The sequence below is a fragment of the Oncorhynchus gorbuscha genome, linkage group LG01 (genome assembly GCF_021184085.1).
Source record: "Oncorhynchus gorbuscha isolate QuinsamMale2020 ecotype Even-year linkage group LG01, OgorEven_v1.0, whole genome shotgun sequence".
Taxonomy (NCBI): Eukaryota; Metazoa; Chordata; class Actinopteri; order Salmoniformes; family Salmonidae; genus Oncorhynchus; species Oncorhynchus gorbuscha.
In genome coordinates, this window is record NC_060173.1 from 46040070 (window position 1) to 46067133 (window position 27064).

The window sequence follows — 27064 nt, forward strand, 5'->3', positions numbered from 1 at the left end:
GATTTCCTCATTCTCCTGGTTCTGACCCTTTCCTGTCCTGAATCTGAGATCACCTGCATGACCATTCTTCCTGCCCTTGACCCCAAGCCTGTTTACTGCCCTGTACCATTTTGGACTCTGACCTGGTTATGAACTCTTGCAGCCCCTTGGATTATAATAAATATCAGAGCTCAAACCATCTGCCTCCCGTGTCTGCATCTGGATCTCGCCTTGTGTCGTTATACTGTCTCCAGTCCACTTACCGATATCTGAACAAGAGAGCCTCACCGAAATTGCAACAAGCGGCTCTATGAAAATGGAATTTAATCAGAAGCCACTGCTAGATTTCTGGATTGGGCTGCGCTCAGAGTATCCTTCCGTTGGCAAATCGTGCTGTTAAGAAACTGATGCCCTTTGCAACCACGTACCTATGTGAGAGTGGATTCTCGGTCCTCACTAGCATGAAAACTACATACAGGCACAGATTGTGTGTGGAAAATGATTTAAGACTGAGACTCTCTCCAATACAACCCAACATTGCAGAGTTATGTGCATCCTTTCAAGCACACCCTTCTCATTAACCAGTGGTGAGTTATTCACAATTTTCAATGAACAAATAAAGTTTTATATGTAAGATGGCTAAATAAGGAGAAAAAGTATTGATTATTATATTACTATTTGTGCCCTGGTCCTATAAGTGCTCTTTGTCACTTCCCACGAGCCGGGTTTTGACAAAAACTCACACTCATTCTTATGTTTAATAAATGTATCGTATAGTGTGTGATGCAGGCTTACAATGATGGCAAAAAACAACATTTGAGAATGTGCTGTACCCTGGTACGCAAACTGGGGGTTGAATGTGTGAAGGGGTACGGGACTACAAAAAGTTTGGGAACCACTGATGTAGTAGGTTAGAGCCAGAGTGGGCATATTATAGCCTATGAACCATAGCCGCGGGAAGTAGGGGTGCTGAGGGTGCTGCAGCTCCCCCGAAAAGAAATACAAATAATAATCATTTAAAAACCTGTGCACTGGGCCTTTACTAGTATTAGCGGACCAATATCAGTCTGTCGCATTGGCAAAACATTTTTTGCAAGAACTTCTTTTTGGTTAAACAAAAGTTAGCTGTATAATTAAGAACAGTATCTTGCAGGATTCAATAGCTGGAATTGTAAGAGTTGTTGCCCCGTCACTTTCTCTGCAATTGAATCCAGAAAGAAGAAGAAGAAGAAGAAAAAGCAGTTTTTGTGCAATATTAATTTACCATCTTTACAAACCACTTAATGTAAATGTACATTACTATATTGTACATAGGCTGGTCATCTAGGTTTGTATTTGTAGACTTTCCATCACCATGAAGAAAAACAATGTTCAATACAGTAATTGAGTACATTGAGACATCAAGTGGCGTGTGATGATGTGGCTCAGTTGGTAGAGCGTGCCACTTGCAATGCAATCACTCAACTTTCTATAGAGTTCTCTCTTTTAGTTAACACTGTTGACGTTTCCATCTACTGTGGGAATTGTGATTGAATCAACACAATATTAGCCACTTTCAGTGTAACATATCCCGAAACAAAACAAACTATGCAAGACCCTTTGAATGCTAAACTAACTGGGTAAGAGATATTAGTGTAGGTAGAGTGCATTGGAGTAGGATTCTGTTGCATTGACTAGCATGACTCAGGCCTGTCTGGACTGTGTTTAGGCTACAGTAGATGTGCTTGTTTGAGATCAAAGCAAGAGCTGCACGTAGCCACGTGTGCACATTTGTTCATATTCTTTGCTAGTTAGTGAGTTATTAGCCCAGTTATAGATCATTTTAGGTCTACAATGGGGGAGTGGTTATAGCACAACACAATAGCACAACATTTTAGCCATCTTTGAAAAGCGAGGCAGGTAAGGAGCTTTATATTATGTCTTAAAGGGGCAATGTTGTATTTATTTTGAATAAGCTAAGTAGCCAATATACAGAGCGTATCATAATTTATCTGATTCTCTGTGATCGTGGTATGGGGATAATAATGAACTGTATTTTGTAATGTGGTTTCTTGCATCAAACAAGACAACATTTTCAGTCACCGTGTCTGAAGTGGAAAAACAGGTTAATGTCAAGCCTGCATGTTTTTTTCAAAAGTGTCATGGAATATAGGCCTTCATTGAACACCACACATTGGCTGCTACTGCGGCTGAATTATATAAATAGCTGTTCTATGTTAAAATGTTATGGGATGCATTTTTCTCCGAGGTTGTTTATGGTATGCCTACAGTGCATATTTTTAAATAAAAAATTCAAGCTGAAATATTACATTTACATACGTATGTATACACTTTACTCAGTACTTTGTTGAAGCACCTTTGGTAGTGATTACAGCCTCAAGTCTTCTTGGGTATTACCTTACAAGCTTGGCACACCTACAGTTGAAGTTCGAAGTTTACATACACCTTAGCCAAATACATTTAAACTTAGTTTCTCACAATTCCTGACATTTAATCCTAGTAAAAAATTCCCTGTCTTAGGTCAGTTAGGATCACCACTTTATTTTAAGAATGTGAAATGTCAGAATAATAGTACAAAGAATGATTTATTTCAGCTTTTATTTCTTTCATCACATTCCCAGTGGGTCAGAAGTTTACATACACTCAATTAGTATTTGGTAGCATTGCCTTTAAATTGTTTAACTTGGGTCAAACGTTTCGGTAGCCTTCCACAAGCTTCCCACAATAAGTTGGGTGAATTTTGGCCCATTCCTTTTGACAGAGCTGGTGTAACTGAGTCATGTTTGTAGGACTCCTTGCTCGCACACACTTTTTCACTTCTGCTCACAAATGTTCTATAGGATTGAGGTAAGGGCTTTGTGATGGCCACTCCAATACATTAACTTTGTTGTCCTTAAGCCATTTTGCCACAACTTTGGTAGTATGCTTGGGGTCATTGTCCATTTGGAAGACCCATTTGTGACCAAACTTTAACTTCCTGACTGATGTCTTGAGATGTTGCTTCAATATATCCACAACATTTTCCATCCTCATGAGCCATCTATTTTGTGAAGTGTACCAGTCCCCCCAGCAACAAAGCACCCCCACAACATGATGCTGCCACCCCTGTGCTTCACGGTTGGGATGGTGTTCTTCGGCTTAAAAGCTTCCCCCGTTTTCTTCCAAACATAACGATGGTCATTATGGCCAAACAGTTCTATTTTTGTTTCATCAGACCAGAGGGCATTTCTCCAAAAAGTACGATCTTTGTCCCCATGTGCAGTTGCAAACCGCAGTCTGGCTTTTTTATGGCGGTTTTGGAGCAGCGGCTTCTTCCTTGCTGAGCAGCCTTTCAGGTTATGTTGATATAGGACATGTTTTACTGTGGACATAGATACCTTTGTACCAGTTTCCTCCAGCATCTTCACAAGGTCCTTTGCTGTTATTCTGGGATTGATTTGCACTTTTCGCACCAAAGTACATTCACCTCTAGGAGACAGAATGTGTCTCCTTCCTGAGAGTTATGTCTGTGTGGTCCCATGATGTTTATACTTGCGTACTATTGTTTGTACAGATGAATGTGGTACCTTCAGGCATTTGGAAGTTGCTCCCAAGGATGAACCAGACTTGTGAAGGTCTACAATTATTTTCTTGAAGTCTCGGCTGATTTCTTTAGATTTTCCTATGATGTCATGCAAGGAGGCACTGAGTTTGAAGGTAGGCCTTGAAATACATCCACAGGGACACCTCCAATTGACTCAAATGATTAGCCTATCAGAAGCTTTTAAAGCCATGACATAATTTCTGGAATTCTCCAAGCTGTTTAAAGGCACAGTGAACATAGTGTATGTAAACTTCTGACCCACTGGAATTGTGATACAGTGATATAATCTGTGAAATAAGTGAAATAATCTGTAAACAATTTTTGGAAAAATTACTTGTGTCATGCACAAAGTAGATGTCGTAACGGACCTGCCAAAACTATAGCTTGTTAACAAGAGCTTTGTGGAGTGGTTGAAAAACATGTTTTAATGACTCCAATCTACGTGTACGTAAACTGCTGACTTCAACTGTATATTTGGGGAGTTTCTCCCATTCTTCTCTGCAGATCCTCTCAAACTCTGTCAGGTTGGATGGGCTGCGTTGCTGCACAGCTATTTTCAGGTCTCTCGATTGATGTTAGATCGGGTTCAAGTCCCGGCTCTGGCTGGGTCACTCAAGGACATTCAGAGACCTTTCCCGAGTATAAGGGCACAAGGCGAGACCCAAATGCAGACACAGGAGGCAGATGGTTGAGCTGCCTCCTGCTCCGATATTTATTATACCAAAATGGGTTGGCAAAAGGCAGGTCGGGACAGGCGAGAGTTCATAAACCAGGTCCTAGTCCAAACAGTATGAGGGGATAGGCAGGCTCGAGATCATAACAGGCAGATTGGTCAGGCAGGCAGATTGGGCGTCAGGGCAGGCAAGGATCAAAACTAGGAGGGCTAGGAAAAAACAGAGACTGGGAAAAATAGGACATTGGAGAAATGTTGTTTGACTTGGCAAAACAAGACGAACTGGCATAGAGGGACAGGAAACACAGGGGAAAATTCACTGGGGACTAATGGGGGAAAGAGGATACACCTGGAGACAATCACAAAGACAGGTGAAACAGATCAGGGCGTGACACCGAGGCCACTCCTGCGTTGTCTTGGCTGTGTGCTTAGGGTTGCTGTTCTGTTACAAGGTGAACCTTCACCCCAGTCTGAGGTCGTGAGCGCTCTGGAGCAGGCTTTCATCAAGGATCGCTCTGTACTTTGCTCCGTTCATCTTTACCTTGAGCTTTATTACAGACAGAAATACAGGTTTACAATGTTTTTATGCAGATTTTAGAATATTCGCATGAAGTTCTGTCACCAATTGGATGGAAACCTATAGACACCCTAAAGACTGACATGTGTGCGAGTTCAGTGTCACATTGATTAGACTAGGGTTTAATATTTTCCCGGTATTTTACAAATGTTCCATCCCGAGAATAATAACTTTTCTCCTGGCTAACCAAATATTTCCCGCCCAAACCGGAAGTGTCATTCTAAAGCATATAAAGCATATTAATATGTCTGGATTTGATTAGAGCTTTGAATACATATGATGAGCCCTACATTATACATTTTATGAGCCCAAGCTCAAAAAAGCCCAAATGATTGTGCTGTTATCCAATACATAGCCTATAATACAGGCTACTACCCATTACGCGTGACAGAAAAACATAAAAGCCCATAGATAAAGCTATGTTCATAAAAAAGGTGACCCCTGAAAGCCGGATAGAGATGTGTAAAATAGGCGTGTGTCCAGTCCTTATAGTACTGTAGTGTTTGCTGCAGCAAATGTAGGGACCACAATAAAAATAAGTCCCCAATTTTATTGTGCAATCCCGGTCACTTTTAAAATGATTTGTGTATATACAGTATGCCTTTTTTTAACTGACAAATAAAATCAATCAATCAATAAATCCTAACTGTGCAGAGGCAATTTGATGAATGGAAAGAGACATCTGTTAAAAAACACTAAAAAGGGTAATGACATTGTCAAGTCAAACAAATTTGTTGCATATATTATATATCATAATAAATATTGTATCAAAATGTTAAAACTCAGATTTTCCCCTGGCTGATCATTGTCTGCAACCGGCTCTGATCGTGAAGCAATGAAACAGGCAGAAGGAGTGAGCTCATCTGTGGTGGTCGGCTAACCTCAAGCCTCTGGCCCATAGCCCTGTGGCATCAGTTGTGCCACAAAAGCAAAGTCGATATCCACGTTTATTAACACAGGGTCACTACAGTTATTGTTATTTGTAGTGTCGTTTATTCATGGATGGCAAGGGAAGAAATGCTTCCCCCAAAAATGTACCAATAATTATTTTTTTCCCGATAAAGTTATGTATCTTTCGTCTCTCTGTGTTTCAGAATTTTCCTTCAATTCGCAAGAGGCTGAATGTATCTCACAGGAGAAAGCAACCGAGTGAACGAAACAGCGCCCCTCTGTCTCTCTACGCATAGGCCATCTATCTGATGCTGTCTGGTCCAAACGGGTATGACATTGTTGCCGCCCGTAGCATTGAAGGAAAGGGAAGCATATGGCCACCCTTGACAAAAAAAGTATACAAATTAGCCAATCAGCTTTGAGCTAAACTGAGCAAGCTCATCTGTGAAAGCACACCAAAAGAAGTGTCAAGGGAAGCCAGCTTGGATTTGGCATCACTCCTATCAAATCCCTTTGAGAGCATATTTAATTCACAGAAAAACTAGCTAAAGTTGGCCCTTTCCTAAATAAGCCATGGATGGAGACAGGGATTTGTACGTGTGGTTTTACTTAATTATCCGTACTGGCCAATTATTATAACGGCAATTCTGATCCAACCATTACTTAATTCATTGTTGTGCCCCTGGCCTGAGAGGATGGAAGTTCAGTGATTTTACCCACGTACCGATACTGGTTATTTGTGGTCATAAATACTATTTTGAGGTAATTCTATGAAGGTGGAGGGTGTTAAATTTATTTGACAGTACAAAGGGAGGGTCATGTGAAAATGTTTTTTTTTAAAGTCTGTCCCTAAGAGGAAAGCCGCTAAATGGAGAGTTGAAAATAGTGAGAAGAGAAGGCCAGAAATCAAATGTTCAGGAAAGATTTAGTGAAGTGGTGAAAGAGCATGATAGCAGTGAATGTTATGTGTGATGATTGTGATAAGCAATACAACTGTAGCCTGCTGTCGTTTTCACAGCTTTCTATGTCCTCGCAACCGGTAAAACGGCTGTCAATTGAACATTTTTCACAGAAAATATTTGTATTGAATTATTTTGGGTGTGGGTGAACAACAAGCTGACCCAGGCACCACTAGCATTTGTCCAAGATTCTAGTGGTGCCTGTTCATGACATCCTTTGCAGTTATGTCTGAAGACCAGCAGATGGAGTCCTCAGTCTCAACATCCCATGGCCTCATAGACTCATATGGCCTTCTTCTTTGGGATTGGGTTGGCGGATCGCATCCAACATTTAAGGTGCATACACCGCCACCTACTGCACTGGAGTGTGAGGCCAGTCGCTGCCTAACTACATTAAATTCTCTTCATTAGTCCCGTTCTTCTAAGAAAGTGAAATAGAGTCCTAGACACCACTTCCCTCCTCTTTCCTCCCCACTACACCACCCAAAACTGACTGCCGATCCATATACTGTACAAAGCACCCATAATCCAAAGATGTCCAGATCAATGCCTGGTACATATACAGCAATGTTTTTCTATCTGACCCCCAATCATATCCTGCCACTACAGGGGGTTGGTGGCACCTTAATTGGGGAGGATGGGCTCATGGTAATGGCTGGAGCCGGATTCAGTGGAATGGTATCAAATACTTCAAACACATGGTTCAATGCCCCAATGCAATTGCCGGCCGTATTTCTCTCTCCCCCAGTCCGTTCTGGCAGTTTAGATCATCTGGCTTTAGGACCATTTGGACGCCTCAGAGCAGGTGGAAATGCTGTTTGATTGGCTGGCTGCATCAATTGAACAGCTGCATCAATTGAACAACGCGGCTTGGGAGCGTGGTGAAACAGACGTGTCACAGTCTGAGTTTTTAATCTTTACATGACAAGGTCATGTAAGGCTATATCAATTACCATGTTAGAGGTTGGCTTCTTAGCGTTCATAGCAATGGTTATCATCTGTACGTAAATCACAGAAAATAGATGTTGTGGTGGCAGCTGCAGAGAAGTACTTGAGGGTACGAGATTTGACTTCATAAGAGTTACAGTGTGTGTTGAGTGGTGGTGTCCCGTCCTCCCAGTCCGATGGCATGGTGCAGGAGCAGATAGGGTCAAAGTAGTAGAATGGGGTAGTGGGTTTGAATGAGTCTAGGGCCGGTTGGAAGGGTGTTTTATTTTTTATTTTATTTTTGTTGTTGTTTTGTATCACTAAGTATAATGGATTTATACTATAGTCCAGTAGGTGGTGGTAATGCAACATGTTGGATGCCAATAAGAGGTCTTCCCGGATCCACATGTACTTGAATACCCGAGACCCATTCTGGGACCTAAGCGGCTCCGCATCCAGACTTCTAAATAATGTCACAGGTCTGGGTGGGGTCTGATATTATTGTCACAGGTCTCGGGTATCTGTAATTATAACTGACCTGTCCGGAAGGGCCCGTACAGATAGAAACATGACTGCTGCAGGAGAGAGACAAATTTTATAATTTATGCTGCTGCTCTTGCTTTTCACAAGAGTGGAGCGTGTAGCTTGTTGTTGGCCAATCAAAAGTCATCAAAGAGGAAATAGGCTACAGTCATAGAACCTTGCTCCGTGTGTGGAAGATGGAATTACAATGACAGAATTCAAAGTTAAAGGAGATAATGGTGCGGGAGGATATGGCTGCCGTTTTACGTTCTCCTAACCAATTGTGCTATTGTGTGTGGTTTTTCACGTTATTTGTAACTTATTTTGTACATAATGTTTCTGCCACCTTCTCTTATGACCGAAAAGAGCCTCTACTCATCTCATACAGGAAAAAAAAAAACTTTAACAAGTCGGATTCGAAGGATTTACTTCAGACACCCGACAAGGCCCAAATCCCTGTGATTCGCATGAGAAAGAGACAGAGATATTGGGGACGTAGGTCGGGTTGGTAATCTGCCTCCACCATCACTACTATTAGCCAACGTACCATCATTGGATGACATAATAGACTAACTACGATCAAAAATATACTACCAATGGGACATTAAAAACTGTAATATCAGCTGGCAGGTTTTACGCCGCTTCGGCAAGTTAGAACAGCCGTCTCCGGTAACACACGGGGTGGTGGTCTGTGTATATTTGTAAACAGCTGTTGCATGAAATCTAATAGTAATGAAGTCTCAACGTTTTGCTCGCCTGAGGTAGAGTATCTCATGATAAGCTGTAGACCATTCTATTTACCAAAAGAGTTTTTATCTATTGTGGCAGACCAGGAGGTTGGGTCAAAACGTTTACACAGATCAGACACGGAAAGAGTAGGATTAGCTCAGTTTCAAAGGTGTTTATTAAAATAATAGTGCAAAAGAAAAGAATAGGTCTCCCCCAAGAGACCCTCTGCGGGATACCGTCTTCTTGGCTCCGGGTCTTGCTGTATCCTGTGGGGATCAAAAAGTGACCTCACTCATGTTACCTCTGCAACCATCCACAACTATACGGTAGTCCTTTCTTCCCCCACTCTCCCCTGTGTGCTGCCCTTCTGGCAGCTTTATGGGACTTGTATAGCTGGTGAGCAATCAGCCCTTGATTACTCACCAATCCCCAATCAGCCCTAAGTACTCCTGGCCCGCGAACACGTCGAGACTTGGCACGTCCAGCAGACGGAGCCATCGCCTCGTGATGTATACTCCGTCTGTCACCAGGCCTCGACGAGTCTCCCCCTGGTGGCTGACCTGCTGTACGCCACACTATATTCTTCGTAGCTGTCTATTTACCACCACAAACCGATGCTGGCACTAAGACTGCACTCAATGAGTTGTATACAGGCATAAGCAAACAGGAAAATGCTTATCCAGAGGCGGCACTCCTAGTGGCTGGGTACTTTAATGCAGGGAGACTTAAATCCATTTGACCTCATTTCTACCAGCATGTTAAATGTGCAAACAGAGGAAAAAAACTCTTGACCACCTTTACTCAACACACAGAGACGCGTACAAAGCTCTCCTTCACCCTCCATTTGGCAAATCTGGCCATAATTCTATCCTCCTGATTCCTGCTAACAAGCAAAAACTAAAGCAGGAAGCACCAGGACGTGTACTCCATAAGCTGACCAACTGGCAAGTGTGTTCACTGACATTTTCATTCTGTCCCTGACTGAGTCTGTAATACCAACATGTTTCAAGCAGGCCTCTATAGCCCCTGTGCCCAAGAACACTAAGGTAACCTGCCTAAATGACTACCGACCCATTGCACTCATGTCTGTAGCCATGAAGTGCTTTGAAAGGCTGGTCATGGCTCACATCAACACCATTATCCCACAAAACCTAGACCCACTCCAATTTGCATACCGCCCCAACAGATACACAGATGATGCACTCTCTATTGCACTCCACTCTGCCGAGCAAGGAGGGCCGAGCAAGCCCCCATTCTCATCGACAGGGCTGTAGTGGAGCAGGTTGAGAGCTTCAATTTCCTTGGTGTCCACATCACCAACAAACTAGAATGGTCCAAACACACCAAGACAGTCATGAAGAGGGCATGACAATGCCTTTTCCCCCTCAGGAGACTGAAAAGATTTGGCATGGGTCCTTAAATCCTCAAAAGGTTCTTCAGCTGCACCATGGAGAGCATCCTGACTGGTTGTATCAAATCAAAATCAAATCAAATCAAATCAAATTTTATTTGTCACATACACATGGTTAGCAGATGTTAATGCGAGTGTAGCGAAATGCTTGTGCTTCTAGTTCTGACAATGCAGTAATAACCAACAAGTAATCTAACTAACAATTCCTAAACTACTGTCTTATACACAGTGTAAGGGGATAAAGAATATGTACATAAGGATATATGAATGAGTCATGGTACAGAGCAGCATAGGCAAGATACAGTAGATGGTATCGAGTACAGTATATACATATAAGATGAGTATGTAAACAAAGTGGCATAGTTAAAGTGGCTAGTGATACATGTATTACATAAGGATGCAGTCGATGATATAGAGTACAGTATATACGTATGCATATGAGATGAATAATGTAGGGTAAGTAACATTATATAAGGTAGCATTGTTTAAAGTAGCTAGTGATATATTTACATCATTCCCATCAATTCCCATTATTAAAGTGGCTGGAGTTGAGTCAGTGTGTTGGCAGCGGCCACTCAATGTTAGTGGTGGCTGTTTAACAGTCTGATGGCCTTGAGATAGAAGCTGTTTTTCAGTCTCTCGGTCCCAGCTTTGATGCACCTGTACTGACCTTGCCTTCTGGATGATAGCGGGGTGAACAGGCAGTGGCTCGGGTGGTTGATGTCCTTGATGATCTTTATGGCCTTCCTGTAACATCGGGTGGTGTAGGTGTCCTGGAGGGCAGGTAGTTTGCCCCCGGTGATGCGTTGTGCAGACCTCACTACCCTCTGGAGAGCCTTACAGTTGAGGGCGGAGCAGTTGCCGTACCAGGCGGTGATACAGCCCGCCAGGATGCTCTTGATTGTGCATCTGTAGAAGTTTGTGAGTGCTTTTGGTGACAAGCCGAATTTCTTCAGCCTCCTGAGGTTGAAGAGGCGCTGCTGCGCCTTCTTCACGATGCTGTCTGTGTGAGTGGACCAATTCAGTTTGTCTGTGATGTGTATGCCGAGGAACTTAAAACTTGCTACCCTCTCCACTACTGTTCCATCGATGTGGATAGGGGGGTGTTCCCTCTGCTGTTTCCTGAAGTCCACAATCATCTCCTTAGTTTTGTTGACGTTGAGTGTGAGGTTATTTTCCTGACACCACACTCCGAGGGCCCTCACCTCCTCCCTGTAGGCCGTCTCGTCGTTGTTGGTAATCAAGCCTACCACTGCCTGGTATGGCAACTGCTTGGCCTCCGACCACAAGGTACTACAGAGGTAAGTGGGTATGGCCCAGTACATTACTGGGGCCAAGCTTCCTGCCATCCGGGTCCTCCAATACCAGGCGGTGTCAGAGGAAGGCCTGTTCTCTCTGCTACCGCACGGCACGTCGTACCGGAGCGCCAAGTCTAGGTCCAAAAGGCTTCTTAAACGCTTCTAACGCAGCTAATGAAATGTCTACCCAGACTATTTGCATTGTCCCCCTCCTTCTTTTACGCTGTTGCTACTCTGTTTATTATCTATGCATAGTCACTTTAACTCTACCTACATGTACATATTACCTCAATTCCCTCGACTAACCGGTGCCGCCGCTCATTGACTCAGTACTGGTACCCCCTGTATATAGCCTCATAGCCTTACTGTTCTTTTACTGCTGCTCTTTAATGATTTATTTGATCTATTTTTATATTTTACTTATCTATTTTTTACTTCACCCTTATTTTTCTTAAAACTACATTGTTGGTTAAGGGCTTGTAGGTAAGCATTTCACTGTAAGGTCTACACCTGTTGTATCCGGCGCATGTGACAAATAACGTTTGTCAACATTTGATTCGATTTGATTTGAGAAGGAAAGACTACAACGACCAAGACCCACTGGTAGGCTGCTACTTAATATTCTGAATGGAGTTGTAATTTGTAACTGTAGGATCAGAAAGCGCTGCAGCATAGTTAGCCTAGCTAGCTTAACTAGCGTCTCGGTTTGATGCAGTCCATGACTGACACCATGTAATCATTCAGTATTTGATCATTAATAACCTAGCCATGGTAGCTATGGTAGCTACTAAAGCGTGGTTGGTTGTGTCACTCCTCCCCATGTCACTTGCTCACAGTACAGCCCTCGCCCTGCCTTCTAGAGCAGTACCTCTTGCACTTTATCAGATCCGGTTAATGACGTAGCTTAAAATGTTTATTTTCTGCTGCTTCCCTCACTCGGATTGGATCTGACCAAGTCTATATGGAAACGGGCCCCGGGTCCGTTCGGAACAGGTCTCTATATTTTAAAAAGTATTATGCTTATCAGGTCCGGGTGGGAAAGAACCAGGTCCATTTTGGAGCAGACCCAACGTTTTGGACCCGTGAATACCTCTTGGAGCAGACCCAACTGCCGTTAAACCTGATCTTAGAAGAAGAACAACTCAGTTGAGTTGATGAAGGCATTGCAGAGGTGGAAGATGGCTGGGTAACTTTGGTTTGACTTGACAGAAAGCTAGACTCGTTTTTAATCCCGGTGCTGAGATAGCTAATAGCTAATTGCTCTAGGTTATGGCATGTTTGTTCAAGAATGTTATACACTGAGTGTACAAAACATTAGAAACACCTGCTCTTTCTATGACATAGACTGACCAGGTGAATCCAGGTGAAAGCTATGATCCCTTATTGATGACACCTGTTCAATCCATTTCAATGGATTGAGACGATTGACACACGGATGTGTATGTGTGCCATTCAGAGAGTGAATGGCAAGACAAAATATTTAAGTGCCTTTGAACAGGCTATGGTAGTTGGTGCCAGGCACACTGGTTTGTGTCAAGAACTGCAATGATGCTGGGTTTTTCACGCTCAACATTTGTGCATCAAGAATGGTACATCACTCAAAGGACATCCAGCCAACTTGAGAACTGTGGGAAGCGTTGGATTCAACATTGGCCAGCATTCTTGTGGAAAGCTTGTGATACATTGTAGAGTCCCTGCCCTGAAGAATTGAGGCTGTTCTGAGGGCAAACATGGCTGCAACTCCATATTAGGAAGTTGTTCCTAATGTTTTGTACACTCAGTGTATATCTCTCGTTGCTTGTTTTTATCTGTTCTACAAATAGCAAATAGCATGTAGAAATGCAGTAAATTAGCTTAAACTTTCAAAAAAATCATTGGACGGGGTGTTACCACTGAACACGTATCTAGCTTGAATATGGATCAATATGGATCTCTTCTAATGGATTTCAATAAATTAGGGCAGTAACAAATGTAAAGTTATTTAATACATTGAATCGTAGTTCAAGACAATTTTCAAACGCTATTTGTGAAACAATTTGTTGATTTCCCATGGCCACCCATTTTTATTTAATTAGTTTTTTATTTAACCTTAATTTAACTAGGCAGATCAGTTAAGAACAAATTCTTATTTACAATGACGGCCTACCAAAAGGCCTCCTGCGGGAACGGGGGCTGGGATTTTAAAAAAAATACATGACTGGTTCTTGGTGCCCCATTGGCCACCCCATCAACAAAAATCCTAGAATCGCCTGTTTCTTTCATATATTCAGCTCTCACCATCAATACAATGTTATTATTCACATAAAAAAACAGATGGACAATAATGTTGGATTTTAAAATCATTTTATTTTAAAGTCCATTCAAAGTCAACTTGTTTATTGTTTAAATGACTAAGATATACAGTACATTTGTCAAACATTTACAGTATTGATACAAAGCCACAGTACACATAAACCTCTAAAGATCATCTCCGGTATCTGTGCATGACACTAGCCATAAAAACACTGCATCAACTCCATGACATTTAGTAAATGAATACAGAATCAAAGTCGTATTTCCTATATCTGATGCCCTCGTCATTTCTATGTAGTTTTATTTATTTGTTATTATTATTATTGCTATTATTATTTGTGTGCTGTATGGCAGTGCCCTATAAACTCAACAAGAAGAAGAGTCCCCCGCTATGTCCTAAACTACGACAACCTAAGGAAGACAACATTTTCCCTGATACTTGTCAAAAGTTGCTTGACAATTCAACACAAAATAATATACGTCACGAAGGGGGGCAGAAATCTCTAGTATTTGAACCATTATATTACCTTGTTTGTATTTTCACTATTGCAAGACAGAGATCTCTCTCATTTGGAAGATCGTGATTCCAAACAGTCATTGTGTTCCACAGATTCAACAATAATCCGTCTGCCTATCACAATTCTGATACCTTCCCTAATTCTGTCACTATGTCATATCCTCTCTTTGTGTATCTCCGTACTGTGTAGTGTCACATCCATACCAGCACCTTGGTGACACAGACCTGTGTGCATCTTTAGGGCTATACTGTATTGTGTCTAATGTTGTATGGCATGGGTTAAGGCACGGGTTGTGTTTAATCCCTAATGTGTTCAGTTCACCTGGCGATTCTAGAATCTAGATCCAGGTGGCAGTGGATTAAAGCATCGTTGCATTCTATGGAGGCCTGACATTCCCGAGGAATACATACTATAGAACTACCACTACAGGCAGCTTGAAATAATTCAGCCCTCTAACATATGGCATGATTATGGTTAAGTTAGAACATAGCAGTGAGCGAGGAGGAGAAAGGAAGCAGGCAAAAAGCTTGATACAATGGGAGCGTGGTAATAAACAATATACTGCATCTTATTGCTGCATTTTTCTTCAACTGCATTTGACTGTCATGAAATCGCTGTGCATTGTGTCTAAGTGGACAAGTTATGAGTGCATAATGTCGTATATATTTATCAATACAGAGAAGGGATATAATAGGGCCACAAAAACGACAAAAACCGCTTGGCTTGAAGTACACGGAGAGGCAATTATGGAGCATTTATGTTGTGAATCGTGAAACTACGCCCTAAACATCTCCTCTACTATTTAATCTTCAACCTGAGATGACAACGTAGAAGGAGACTTGTAAGTACTGTATTATTACCAGTCTTAACGCTAATTATTTACTTCTGTCTCTTCAAGACAAAGATTATATCCAGATCACGTTGTCTAGTGAAAAAGTAGTGCCAATAACCCATAGCAGGTTTCGCGGTCAAGTCTTGATATTAACTACGAGTGCTTTTAGTATCCCTAAAGCTAAGCACAGCACACACTGTACATAACATGTTAACTCTCCCTCTATAGTGTGGGAATTAACAAAAGGAATGTCCCCATTGGGAATCAAATCTATGGTTATATCACCAGTTACTTAGTTACTCTTAGTTACTCTATTTACATTGCACTCTTCAACAGAACAATTTCCGATCTACTCATAGATATGCTTTAGCTTTAGTATAAAAATAAGATCCAACTCAATTATAACATGGTCAAATTAGGTAGGGCTTAAAATAAAAAATCCCCCCAAATCGATATTGTGGTCTTTTTTTCATTAGTCCATGTCGGCAGTCAAATTTCCAAGATATTGGACTTCCAAGAAGCAAAGTGTCACTTGCCACATCATCATAATGATACAAAATGCATCATATGATGCGAAACACTTTGCTTCCTGAAAATCCTATATTTTAAAAACTTGACTGCTGACATGAAATACATTTTGGGACTGTATTAACAGTGGACTAATGAAATAAATACCAAAATATTTTTTTGGTGTGGATTTGGCTTTTAAGCAAAAAACATACCTGCATTTCTGTACAATTGAAAACATTGAAAAGTATTTACCAGACAAAGAGGAATACAAAACATATCCAATATTAGTTCATATCTTGTAAACCTCCAGTTATAGTTGGGGCAAGCAATCACATAATCACTGAATCTATGTACAAAGCATTTATACAATGTGGTGCAGCGAGTGAATCTAGGTCCATTACATGAAACCAAATCATTGATTTATGGATTCAGATGAGAATTTGGTACGGTAAGCAAAGAACAAAAAACATTCCCTCACAGAAAATGCACTTAAGAACGTACTTCCGTCAGAAAAACATGCACACGTGAATGATTATTTCATTATGCTTTTGCAGCATTCCCATTAGCTCTGTGAGGGATCGATGGCTGGTTTGATGAAGCAGTTTTAGTGTGTCATCTCTACTAGATTCTAACATTCAGGTGTAAGTTGTCATCCATTAATATTTCAAATCACGGAGAGAGCTGGGTTAGTTGACATTCCATATTATACCAGTCAGAGTTTAAATGTTTGCTATTCTATTTTGTAAGAAAATGAGAGCGCAACAATGGTCATCTTTCATCAATCCAAAAGAAAGTATCATCGTTGTGTAGCATAATTCCCTAAACCTAAGGGCTCGGAAGATCTAACATTTAAAGGCAATGTTACCGCGTTTGCAGAGATTGCATTCACACTAAACGCTGCTTTTGTCGGCTCTATCGGAAATGAACTTTAAATGTCATCCGAGCTGCAACGCAGATCTTCCACACTACAGATTGAATCGGGCCCTCAATCTATGGGGCAAGAAAGAGGACCAAGCCAAATGAGGCACTGTGACAGAGAGAGAGCAAGAAAGGGAGAGAAGAGAGAGTAAGAGAGAGAGAGAGAGAGAGAGAGAGAGAGAGAGAGAGAGAGAGAGAGAGAGAGAGAGAGAGAGAGAGAGAGAGAGAGAGAGAGAGATGATTGAGTAAGAGAGTAAGTCAGATATGTGTAATGGGGGTGATAATATGAGTGAGAGAGTAAAATAACAGGCTTTCTGGTATTGCTTAAAATTGCTTAAAATGTGGTAAACCTGCTCTCAATCTGCATGTGTTAAGGTTTTAATGTAGTTTAACGTCGGATTAGACCTTTAATACCAGAACGCAAAACAAGATGGAGTGCCAAATATGTGTTTTTTTTCTCAAAAAGGCATAGTTACAGAGGTACAGTATACCACATAGACTCATATCACATCTCGGAAGCATACTTGTGCTTTAGTGTTGCATTGTGGGTGCATTTACATAGTGAATCTCTGACAGTGGTCTTTTCTGAATGTCTTATGAATGTTTTATGAAGAAAATCAAACTACTTCCAAACAAAATGTCCTGATAGAGCCATGTTCTGAAGGGTGGGGGAAACACTATTGACATCGTAGTTTGTTTCCCTTTGTTCGTGAAAGTACTGTAAAAAAATCGGTTAAAGTTCATTGAGTTTCACATTGGTTTTATGAAATTAATATAATGCGCACCAAAGCCTCCCTGTTAGAGTTTGGTCTAGATAGGAGAGGAAAATGAGACGGATGGGAAGGGACGTGAAAACCATCCCTGTACAGCACATGGGGAATAATTCTCTGTAGAATGACTGAAGAGTAAACTGATGTTGGAACAACGGAGGCCTGTTGAGGCCAAGAGTGTGTCTGTCCAACTGAGGCTGTCGGTCTTGTGTCGAAAATAGCAAAGGACAGAATATTCAGAGAGATATAGAGGGAGCAATTACTGAAACTCTTTAGCCTCATCCATGATAACATAAGTGAACGTGACCATGTTAAATCAATGGCTAAATTATAGTTATAGTTTTTCAGAGGAATCTCATTGATAATACATGATTTGTTATCGCCTAAGCAGGTGAAAGAATTTGATAAGGCACAGGAGAGCTTTCCCAAAATGAATGAAGCAATCTGTTACATTTACTTGTCCTGTGAGTTGGATTTTGAGCCGCTGCAGCTGCATCTGAGGGACAATAGTCTGGTACAGTATGGTGCATTAGGAAACTGACCATGCAATCCCATGACAGATGTAGGATCTTAAATCACTCTTTTAGTCGCTGAGAATTTTCCTGCACAGCAGGAAATGCAAACGTGTAGGGTAAAAGGTTTCTAGCGTTTGCAAATTCTCCTTTTACATTTCAGACTTGATTGGCACTAACGGAAAAGGTATCAACCCCCACAGAAAATGTCCATGAATTATAATTCACATTTCCTGTTGCTGCAGAAGTATTATCCTGCTGTAGCAAAACCATCTCAAATAAAAAACCTACATCTGTACTTCACTGGGGGAGCACAGCCAATCACTGAAAAAGCTGCCTTGCTGTGAGACACAGTCACTCACATCTAAAATCTGTAGTCGGCATTGAAGTCACTTGGGTGTCTTTACTGCAAAGTAGGTGGGCATCACTATCATTCTTTCCTCTCGCTCTCACGTTCGGTACAAAAAGGCATAGTTATAAACATACCGCTGAAGTGGTGTTCTGAAGAGTAAGTTCTGCTGTTCTCCACTCTCGTGCCGGAGTACGGCTCAGTGCAGGCCCCTTTAAGCGTGTACCTAAGCAGGGATTCTGGCGGTTATAGTCTGACTGAATCTTACTTACCCAAAACAGAAATGTATTATTTGATCTGTGTACTCCAGCCCGATACATGTTCTCTAGCTGGGAACTGCATTAGGATGAACACTAGGATAGGACAGGAGACTCAATTCAGCCCCACACTGCCCCTCCACACACGTAATACGGCCCTAGAGGTCCATGTAGGAGTAGTGGACCCTGCAGGTGCCCCAGAATAGTGTCCTGTAGTTCTGTCTTGTCCTGTGATGTCTGGGCCTCATAAACACCAATACTCTTGCTGCTGAGAAACACGAGCAACCCTGTATCTGGGGGTTCAGTGGTTCAAACCTATCACCGTGGGACAGTTCAGATAGACTGTTCACGCCTTCATCCCCAAAATGGCAGACCACCTCTTTTCTAGGCTCAGTACATGTCCCCAAAATAGAGGGTGAGGTGTGTGTTCTCAGCCCCCAGCCCTTCTCCCTCGGCTCAATATCTCAGTACATGTCCCTATAGATCTCCTGCAGCAGGGGGTGGAGTGACGTGTCCTCTGTCTTCTTGATCTCCTGGACCAACTGCGCATGCTCGGTGACAAGTTGACGTAGGTCGGCAAGTTTCTGCAGCAGATTGGGGAAGAGGAAGGTGTCGTCTGGGTGGTTGGCCAGCAGGTGGAGCTGCAGCACCTGAACAATGTTCTCCTGCATGCACTCGATGTGGGTCACGTTCACCAGGCCAGGGCGGTCTGAGGTAGAGAAAAAAGGAGAGGAGAGTTAGAGAAAGGATTATGTCAACCCAAGAAGAGACATTATGATTGGCATTGAGGGGACTAGCAAATCCATCAAGAAGATGTGTAGTAATTAACACTAAAACCAATTAGTGTACCAATTAGTGGTCATTAACCCCAGATCCCAGCCTCTCCCGTTCTCTCTCTCTCACCTCCACAGCAGATGATGGCAGCCACAAACAGAGCCAGGTCACTGTCATCCAGCTCCAGCCCGTTGAACTTCATGGCGAACTGAAACTTTGGCTCCATCATGTCGCTGAAGGGCCTCCTCAGACTCTTGAGGAACTCCCTGGTGATGAAGCCCGATCCGTAGGCCACCAGGAGGCCGTCCTTGTTCATACACGATGCCAGCAGGGCGAACAGTGCCTCGTACACGCCGTACTTCAGCAGAGTCACCTGGTCGTTCAGGTCCAGGCTGGAGAAGCCGGGGACAGACTTGGCGAACTCGGTTAGCTCTGTGACCGTCTCTACGGAGGTGCACTGGCAGCAGTGGAAGATGCGGACCTCAGCCTCCTTCTCAAGGAGATGGCCTCCGGCCGTGCCCACCATCTTAGCCACCAGGGTCTGTTCTGCCAGCTGGAGGGTCTCCATGTCATGGATGACGAAGGGCTGCAGGGGCATGGAGGGAGACAAGGTGGTGAGGAAACATAGTCTGTAGTCATGTGTAATGACAGCCCTGTATGAAGGAAGGCTGGTAGATAGGAAACTATTTCAAACGGAACCCTAGCCCCTACCTAGACCCTGTGGATGAGATACAGTTGAAGTCGGAAGTTTACTTACACCTTAGCCAAATACATTTAAACTCAGTTTCTCACAATTCCTGACATTTAATCCTAGTAAAAATTCCCTGTCTTACGTTACGTTATTTTATTGTGAAACATTGTGAAATGTCAGAATAATAGTAGAGAGGATGATTTATTTCAGCTTTATTTATTTTATCACATTCCCAGTGGGTCAGAAGTTTACATATACTCAATTAGTATTTGGTAGCATTGCCTTTAAATTGTTTAACTTGGGTCAAACGTTTCAGGTAGCCTTTCACAAGCTTCCCACGATAAATTGGGTGCATTTTGGCCCATTCCTCCTGACAGAGCTGGTGTAACGGAGTCAGGTTTGTTGGCCTCCTTGCTCGCACACACTTTTCCAGTTCTGCCCACCTTGACTTTGTTGTCCTTAAGCCATTTTGCCACAACTTTGTAAGTTTGCTTGGGGTCATTGTCCATTTGGAAGACCCATTTGCGACCAAGCTGTAACTTCCTGACTGACGTCTTCAGATGTTGCTTCAATATATCCACATCATTTTCCTGCCTCATGATGCCAACTATTTTGTGAAGTGCACCAGTCCCTCCAGCAGCAATGCACCCCCACAACATGATGCTGCCACCCCCATGCTTCACGGTTGGGATGGTGTTCTACAGCTTGCAAGCCTCCCCCTTTTTCCTCCAAACATGACAATGGTCATTATGGCCAAAAAGTTATATTTTTGTTTCATCAGACCAGAGGACATTTCTCCAAAAAGTACGATCTTTGTCCCCATGTACAGTTGCAAACCGTAGTCTGGCTTTTTTTATGGTGGTTTTGGAGCAGTGGCTTCTTCCTTGCTGAGCGGCCAATCAGGTTATGTCCATATAGGACTTGTTTAACTGTGGATATAGATACGTCTGTACCGGTTTCCTCCAGCATCTTCACAAGGTCCTTTGATGTTGTTCTGGGATTGATTTGCACTTTTCGCACCAAAGTACGTTCATCTCTAGGAGACAGAATGTGTCTCCTTCCTGAGCGGTATGATGGCTGCGTGGTCCCATGTTTATACTTGTGTACTATTGTTTGTACAGATGAACGTGGTACCTTCAGGCGTTTGGAAATTGCTCCCAAGGATGAACCAGACTTGTGGATGTCTACAAAACAAAATTGAGGTCTTGGCTGATTTCTTTTGATTTTCCCATGATGTCAACCAAAAAGGCACTGAGTTTGAAGGTAGGTCTTGAAATACATCCACAGGTACACCTCCAATTGACTCAAATGATGTCAATTAGCCTATCAGAAGTGTCTAAAGCCTTCTGACCCACTGGAATTGTGATACAGTGAATTATAAATTAAATAATCTGTCTGTAAACAATTGTTGGAAAAATTACTTGTGTCTGTCACGCCTTGGTCATTGTATTTTGTGTTTTTGTTATATGTTTGGGTAGGCCAGGGTGTGACATGGGTTTATATGTTGTATTCGTATTGGGGTTTGTATTATTTGGGATTGCGGTTGATTAGGGGTGTGTCTAGTTAGGTTTGGCTGCCTGGGGCGATTCTCAATCAGAGTCAGGTGCTTGTCGTTGTCTCTGATTGAGAACCGTATTTAGACAGCCTGACTTTCGCGGTGTATTTTGTGGGTGTTTGTTCCCGTCTCCGTGTTGTAGTCACCAGATAGGCTGTAATAGGTTTTTCGTTCCGTTTGTTGTTTTTTGTATTTTTGAGTTATTTCATGTACCGCTATTCCTTCATTAAAGTCATGAATAACCTACACGCTGCATTTCGGTCTGACTCTCTTCATACAACAGACGAAGGATGTTACAGAAACACCCACCACCACTCACAGACCGAGCAGCGTGTGAACTGGCAGGAGTTAAAGGACAACGTTATGGACAGCAGAAGCATGGATTATACGACGTGGGAAGAAATCGACAGGTGGGCGGCCGACCCAGAGAGAGTGCAGGCGCCCGCCTGGGATTCCCTACAGCAATGCGAAGAGGGCTATAGACGTATGGAGTCGAAAAGGAAAGCAAGGCTATACAGAGCGAAAACCGAAAGTAATGGGGGAAAACGCAGAGAGAGAGTGGCTGAGTCAGGAGTCAGACCTGAGCCTACTCTCCCTGTTAATCATGAAGAGCAGTTGCAGTGGGAGAGACTGCACCATTTGGAGATTGGACATGGAAGGAGGAATTCGACGGTAAAGGACCCTGGGCGCAGCCGGGAGAATATCGCTGTCCCAAGGAGGAAATAGAAGCAGCTAAAGCGGAGAGGCGCAGGTATGAGGAGGCAGCACGGCGACGCGGTTGGAAACCGGAAAGTCACCCCAAAAATTTTTGGGGGAGGCTTAGGGAGAGTATGGCTGAGTCAGGAGATAGACCTGAGCCAACTCTCCTTGTTCATTGTGAGGAGCCAAGTAGGAGACCAGAACCAGAGCCAGTGTTAGAGGTGAGCGAAGCAGAGACTGTGAAGGAGTTAATGGGGAAAGTGGAGTGGAGAGTAATGAGGGAGTTGCTAGCTTGGTGCTATAGATATAATATTCGTCCGACGGATCGTGTCGGGGATTTGATAGCACCTGAGTTAGCGCTCTATACTCAACCTGAGGTGCGTGTTAGTCAGCTGGTGAAGTTGGTGCCAGCCTCACGTATCAGGCCTCCTGTGCACATCCCTAGCCTTGCACGTCCTGTGCCTACACTGCTCTCAAGATCTCCAGTACGCCTTCACGGTCTAGCCCATCCTGTGCCACCTCCACACACCAGTCCTCCGGTAGCAGCTCCCCGCACCAGGCTTCCTATGCGTGTCCTCGATCAAGTACCACCAGTTCCAGCACCACGCACCAGGCCTCCAGTGCGCCTCGCCTGTTCAGCGCAGCCAGAGCCTTTCTCCTCTCCTGCGCTGCCGGAGTCTCCTGTCTGCCCAGCGCCGCCAGTGCTCCCAGTCTGCCCAGCGCCGCCAGTGCTCCCAGTCTGCCCAGCGCCGCCAGTGCTCCCAGTCTGCCCAGCGCCGCCAGGGCTCCCAGTCTGCCCAGCGCCGCCAGGGCTCCCAGTCTGCCCAGCGCCGCCAGGGCTCCCAGTCTGCCCAGCGCCGCCAGGGCTCCCAGTCTGCCCAGCGCCGCCAGGGCTCCCAGTCTGCCCAGCGCCGCCAGGGCTCCCAGTCTGCCCAGCGCCGCCAGGGCTCCCAGTCTGCCCAGTGCGGCCAGTGCTCCCAGTCTGCCCAGCGCCACCAGTGCTCCCAGTCTGCCCAGCGCCGCCAGTGCTCCCAGTCTGCCCAGTGCTCCCAGTCTGCCCAGCGCCGCCAGTGCTCCCAGTCTGCCCAGTGCTCCCAGTCTGCCCAGCGCCGCCAGTGCTCCCAGTCTGCCCAGTGCTCCCAGTCTGCCCAGCGCCGCCAGTCGGCCCAGCGTCGCCAGTCTGCCAGGATCCGCCAGAAGTGCCAGTCTGCCAAGATCCGCCAGAAGTGCCAGTCTGCCAAGATCTTCTAGATCGGCCAGACAACCTGAATCATCCAGTTCCACCAGCCAGCCAGGATTTACCGGAGCCTACTACCTGCCTAAGCTTCCTCTCAGTACTGAGCTTCCTCTCAGTACTGGGCTTCCCCTCAGTACCGGGCTGCCCCTCTGTCCCGGGCTGCCCCTCTGTCCCGGGCTGCCCCTCTGTCCCGGGCTGCCCCTCTGTCCCGGGCTGCCCCTCTGTCCCGGGCTGCCCCTCTGTCCCGGGCTGCCCCTCTGTCCCGGGCTGCCCCTCTGTCCCGGGCTGCCCCTCTGTCCCGGGCTGCCCCTCTGTCCCGGGCTGCCCCTCTGTCCCGGGCTGCCCCTCTGTCCCGGGCTGCCCCTCTGTCCCGGGCTGCCCCTCTGTCCCGGGCTGCCCCTCTGTCCCGAGATGCCCCTCTGTCCCGAGCTGCCCCTCGGTCCCGAGCTGCCCCTCGGTCCCGAGCTGCCCCTCGGTCCCGAGCTGCCCCTCAGTTATGTGGGGATCAGGGTGAGGACTATTAGGCCATGGTCGGCGGAGAAGGTGGATTATCCCAGGACGCGAAGGGGAGGAACTAGGACATTTATGGAGTGGGGTCCACATCCCGAGCCAGAACCGCCACCATGGACAGACGCCCACCCGGACCCTCCCTATGCTCTTGAGGTGCGTCCCGGAGTCCGCACCTTAGGGGGGGGGGGTTCTGTCACGCCTTGGTCATTGTATTTTGTGTTTTTTGTTATATGTTTGGGTAGGCCAGGGTGTGACATGGGTTTATATGTTGTATTCGTATTGGGGTTTGTATTATTTGGGATTGCGGTTGATTAGGGGTGTTTCTAGTTAGGTTTGGCTGCCTGGGGCGATTCTCAATCAGTCTCTGTGTTGTAGTCACCAGATAGGCTGTAATAGGTTTTTCGTTCCGTTTGTTGTTTTTTGTATTTTTGAGTTATTTCATGTACCGCTATTCCTTCATTAAAGTCATGAATAACCTACACGCTGCATTTCGGTCTGACTCTCTTCATACAACAGACGAACGACGTTACAGTGTCATGCACAAAGTAGATGTCCTAAACAACTTGCCAAAACTATAGTTTGTTAAGAGAGATGTGTGAGGTGGTTGAAAAAACGAGTTTTAATGACTCCAACCTAAGTGGATGTAAACTTCCGACTTCAACTGTAGGTATTTGTAATATTACTACTACTACTAGAATGAAGGAACGATATGTTTCACAAACAGTCCTGCCTACATGTAGCGATAGTGAGCCTATATAAAACATTTATTGACAGAAAGAAAAGAGAGCCTTTATCGCAAGCAGTTGTAAATCCTCATTGTAACATAACCCAAGTCCTGTCCTTGATCGTAGAGTACATTATAGAACACCTCCGTTCATCACAGTCTCAAAACCTACATTTTATTTTGGTTGTTGTTATGTAACTGTGAAGGTTACAGTAGCTTATTTCTCCTGGAATATGTCTGTTGAGGGACAGGGCAAACCGGGTCTAGATTAGCTGTGATGTCCTACACTGTAGCAAAACAAACAACAGTACAATCTCATCTAATCAGGTCTGTACCCTTAGATAGAGCCACGTCTTACAAAAACACGGCTGCCTGCGCTTCTTCAAGCAAGCACTGCAAGGACACCAGCTCCAATAGAAAATACACAAGGACTGTGAACTTAAACTCAACTGTTATCACTGACTCTCATGAGGTGTTTTCAACATGTTGTTTTTTAGAGTGTGAGGCTGCTAAACAACACGTATCTGGGTCATCGTGTTGGTCAGGCTGTAAGTACACGACCAGAGCTGCGGTGGTAAACAACACGTATCTGGGTCACCGTGTTGGTCAAGCTGTAAGTACACGACCAGAGCTGCGGTGGTGAACAACACGTATCTGGGTCACCGTGTTGGTCAGGCTGTAAGTACACGACCAGAGCTGCGGTGGTGAACTACACGTATCTGGGTCACCGTGTTGGTCAGGCTGTAAGTACACGACCAGAGCTGCGGTGGTAAACAACACGTATCTGGGTCACCGTGTTGGTCAGGCTGTAAGTACACGACCAGAGCTGCGGTGGTAAACAACACGTATCTGGGTCACCGTGTTGGTCAGGCTGTAAGTACACGACCAGAGCTGCGGTGGTAAACAACACGTATCTGGGTCACCGTGTTGGTCAGGCTGTAAGTACACGCCCAGAGCTGCGGTAGTAAACAACACGTATCTGGGTCACCGTGTTGGTCAGGCTGTAAGTACACGACCAGAGCTGCGGTGGTGAACAACACGTATCTGGGTCACCGTGTTGGTCAGGCTGTAAGTACACGACCAGAGCTGCGGTGGTAAACAACACGTATCTGGGTCACCGTGTTGGTCAGGCTGTAAGTACACGACCAGAGCTGCGGTGGTAAACAACACGTATCTGGGTCACCGTGTTGGTCAGGCTGTAAGTACACGACCAGAGCTGCGATGGTAAACAACACGTATCTGGGTCACCGTGTTGGTCAGGCTGTAAGTACACGACCAGAGCTGCGGTGGTAAACAACACGTATCTGGGTCACCGTGTTGGTCAGGCTGTAAGTACACGACCAGAGCTGCGGTGGTAAACAACACGTATCTGGGTCACCGTGTTGGTCAGGCTGTAAGTACACGACCAGAGCAGCGGTGGTGAACAACACGTATCTGGGTCACCGTGTTGGTCAGGCTGTAAGTACACGACCAGAGCTGCGGTGGTAAACAACACGTATCTGGGTCACCGTGTTGGTCAGGCTGTAAGTACACGACCAGAGCTGCGGTGGTAAACAACACGTATCTGGGTCACCGTGTTGGTCAGGCTGTAAGTACACGACCAGAGCTGCGGTGGTAAACAACACGTATCTGGGTCACCGTGTTGGTCAGGCTGTAAGTACACGACCAGAGCTGCGGTGGTAAACAACACGTATCTGGGTCACCGTGTTGGTCAGGCTGTAAGTACACGACCAGAGCTGCGGTGGTAAACAACACGTATCTGGGTCACCGTGTTGGTTAGGCTGTAAGTACACGACCAGAGCTGCGGTGGTAAACAACACGTATCTGGGTCACCGTGTTGGTCAGGCTGTAAGTACACGACCAGAGCTGCGGTGGTGAACAACACGTATCTGGGTCACCGTGTTGGTCAGGCTGTAAGTACACGACCAGAGCTGCGGTGGTAAACAACACGTATCTGGGTCACCGTGTTGGTCAAGCTGTAAGTACACGACCAGAGCTGCGGTGGTAAACAACACTTATCTGGGTCACCGTGTTGGTCAGGCTGTAAGTACACGACCAGAGCTGCGGTGGTGAACGTTCCCACAGCAGCCAGTCCAGCACTTGCTCCTAACTGAGAGCTGTGTACAACACACAGCTTACTCAACTCACAATATGATACGCTCCCAACATCTGACTGGCAATGCAGGCCAGAATATTATTGCTGATTGTGGCAGCTGGGTAAGAGCAGCTTGATCAACAACAGAAAACAAGGTCAGAAGACACTGCAATGTGCAGGAGACAGTACAATGAATTGCTAAAGGCTACGCTAAAGCTGAGTGGGATGTCTATCCATACAGTGTTACTGTGTCGTTGATCCACCACTTCTAC

General features: G+C 44.7%; 1 protein-coding gene across 5 annotated transcripts in view; it reads right to left on the minus strand.

Moving 5' to 3' along the window:
• Nucleotides 1-13875: 13875 nt before the first annotated feature.
• The window catches only part of LOC124038480 (peroxisome proliferator-activated receptor alpha-like), a 66157-nt gene continuing 52968 nt past the window's right edge, over nucleotides 13876-27064 (minus strand). For all 5 annotated transcript variants that reach the window (XM_046354433.1, XM_046354424.1, XM_046354414.1 and 2 more), the window contains exons 6-7: nucleotides 19411-19867; nucleotides 13876-19216 (exon numbers count right to left, since the gene is read on the minus strand). In XM_046354433.1, coding sequence (XP_046210389.1) covers nucleotides 18972-19216; nucleotides 19411-19867 — 702 coding nt within the window. In that variant the 3' untranslated portion in view covers nucleotides 13876-18971. The remainder of the gene's footprint in view (nucleotides 19217-19410; nucleotides 19868-27064) is intronic.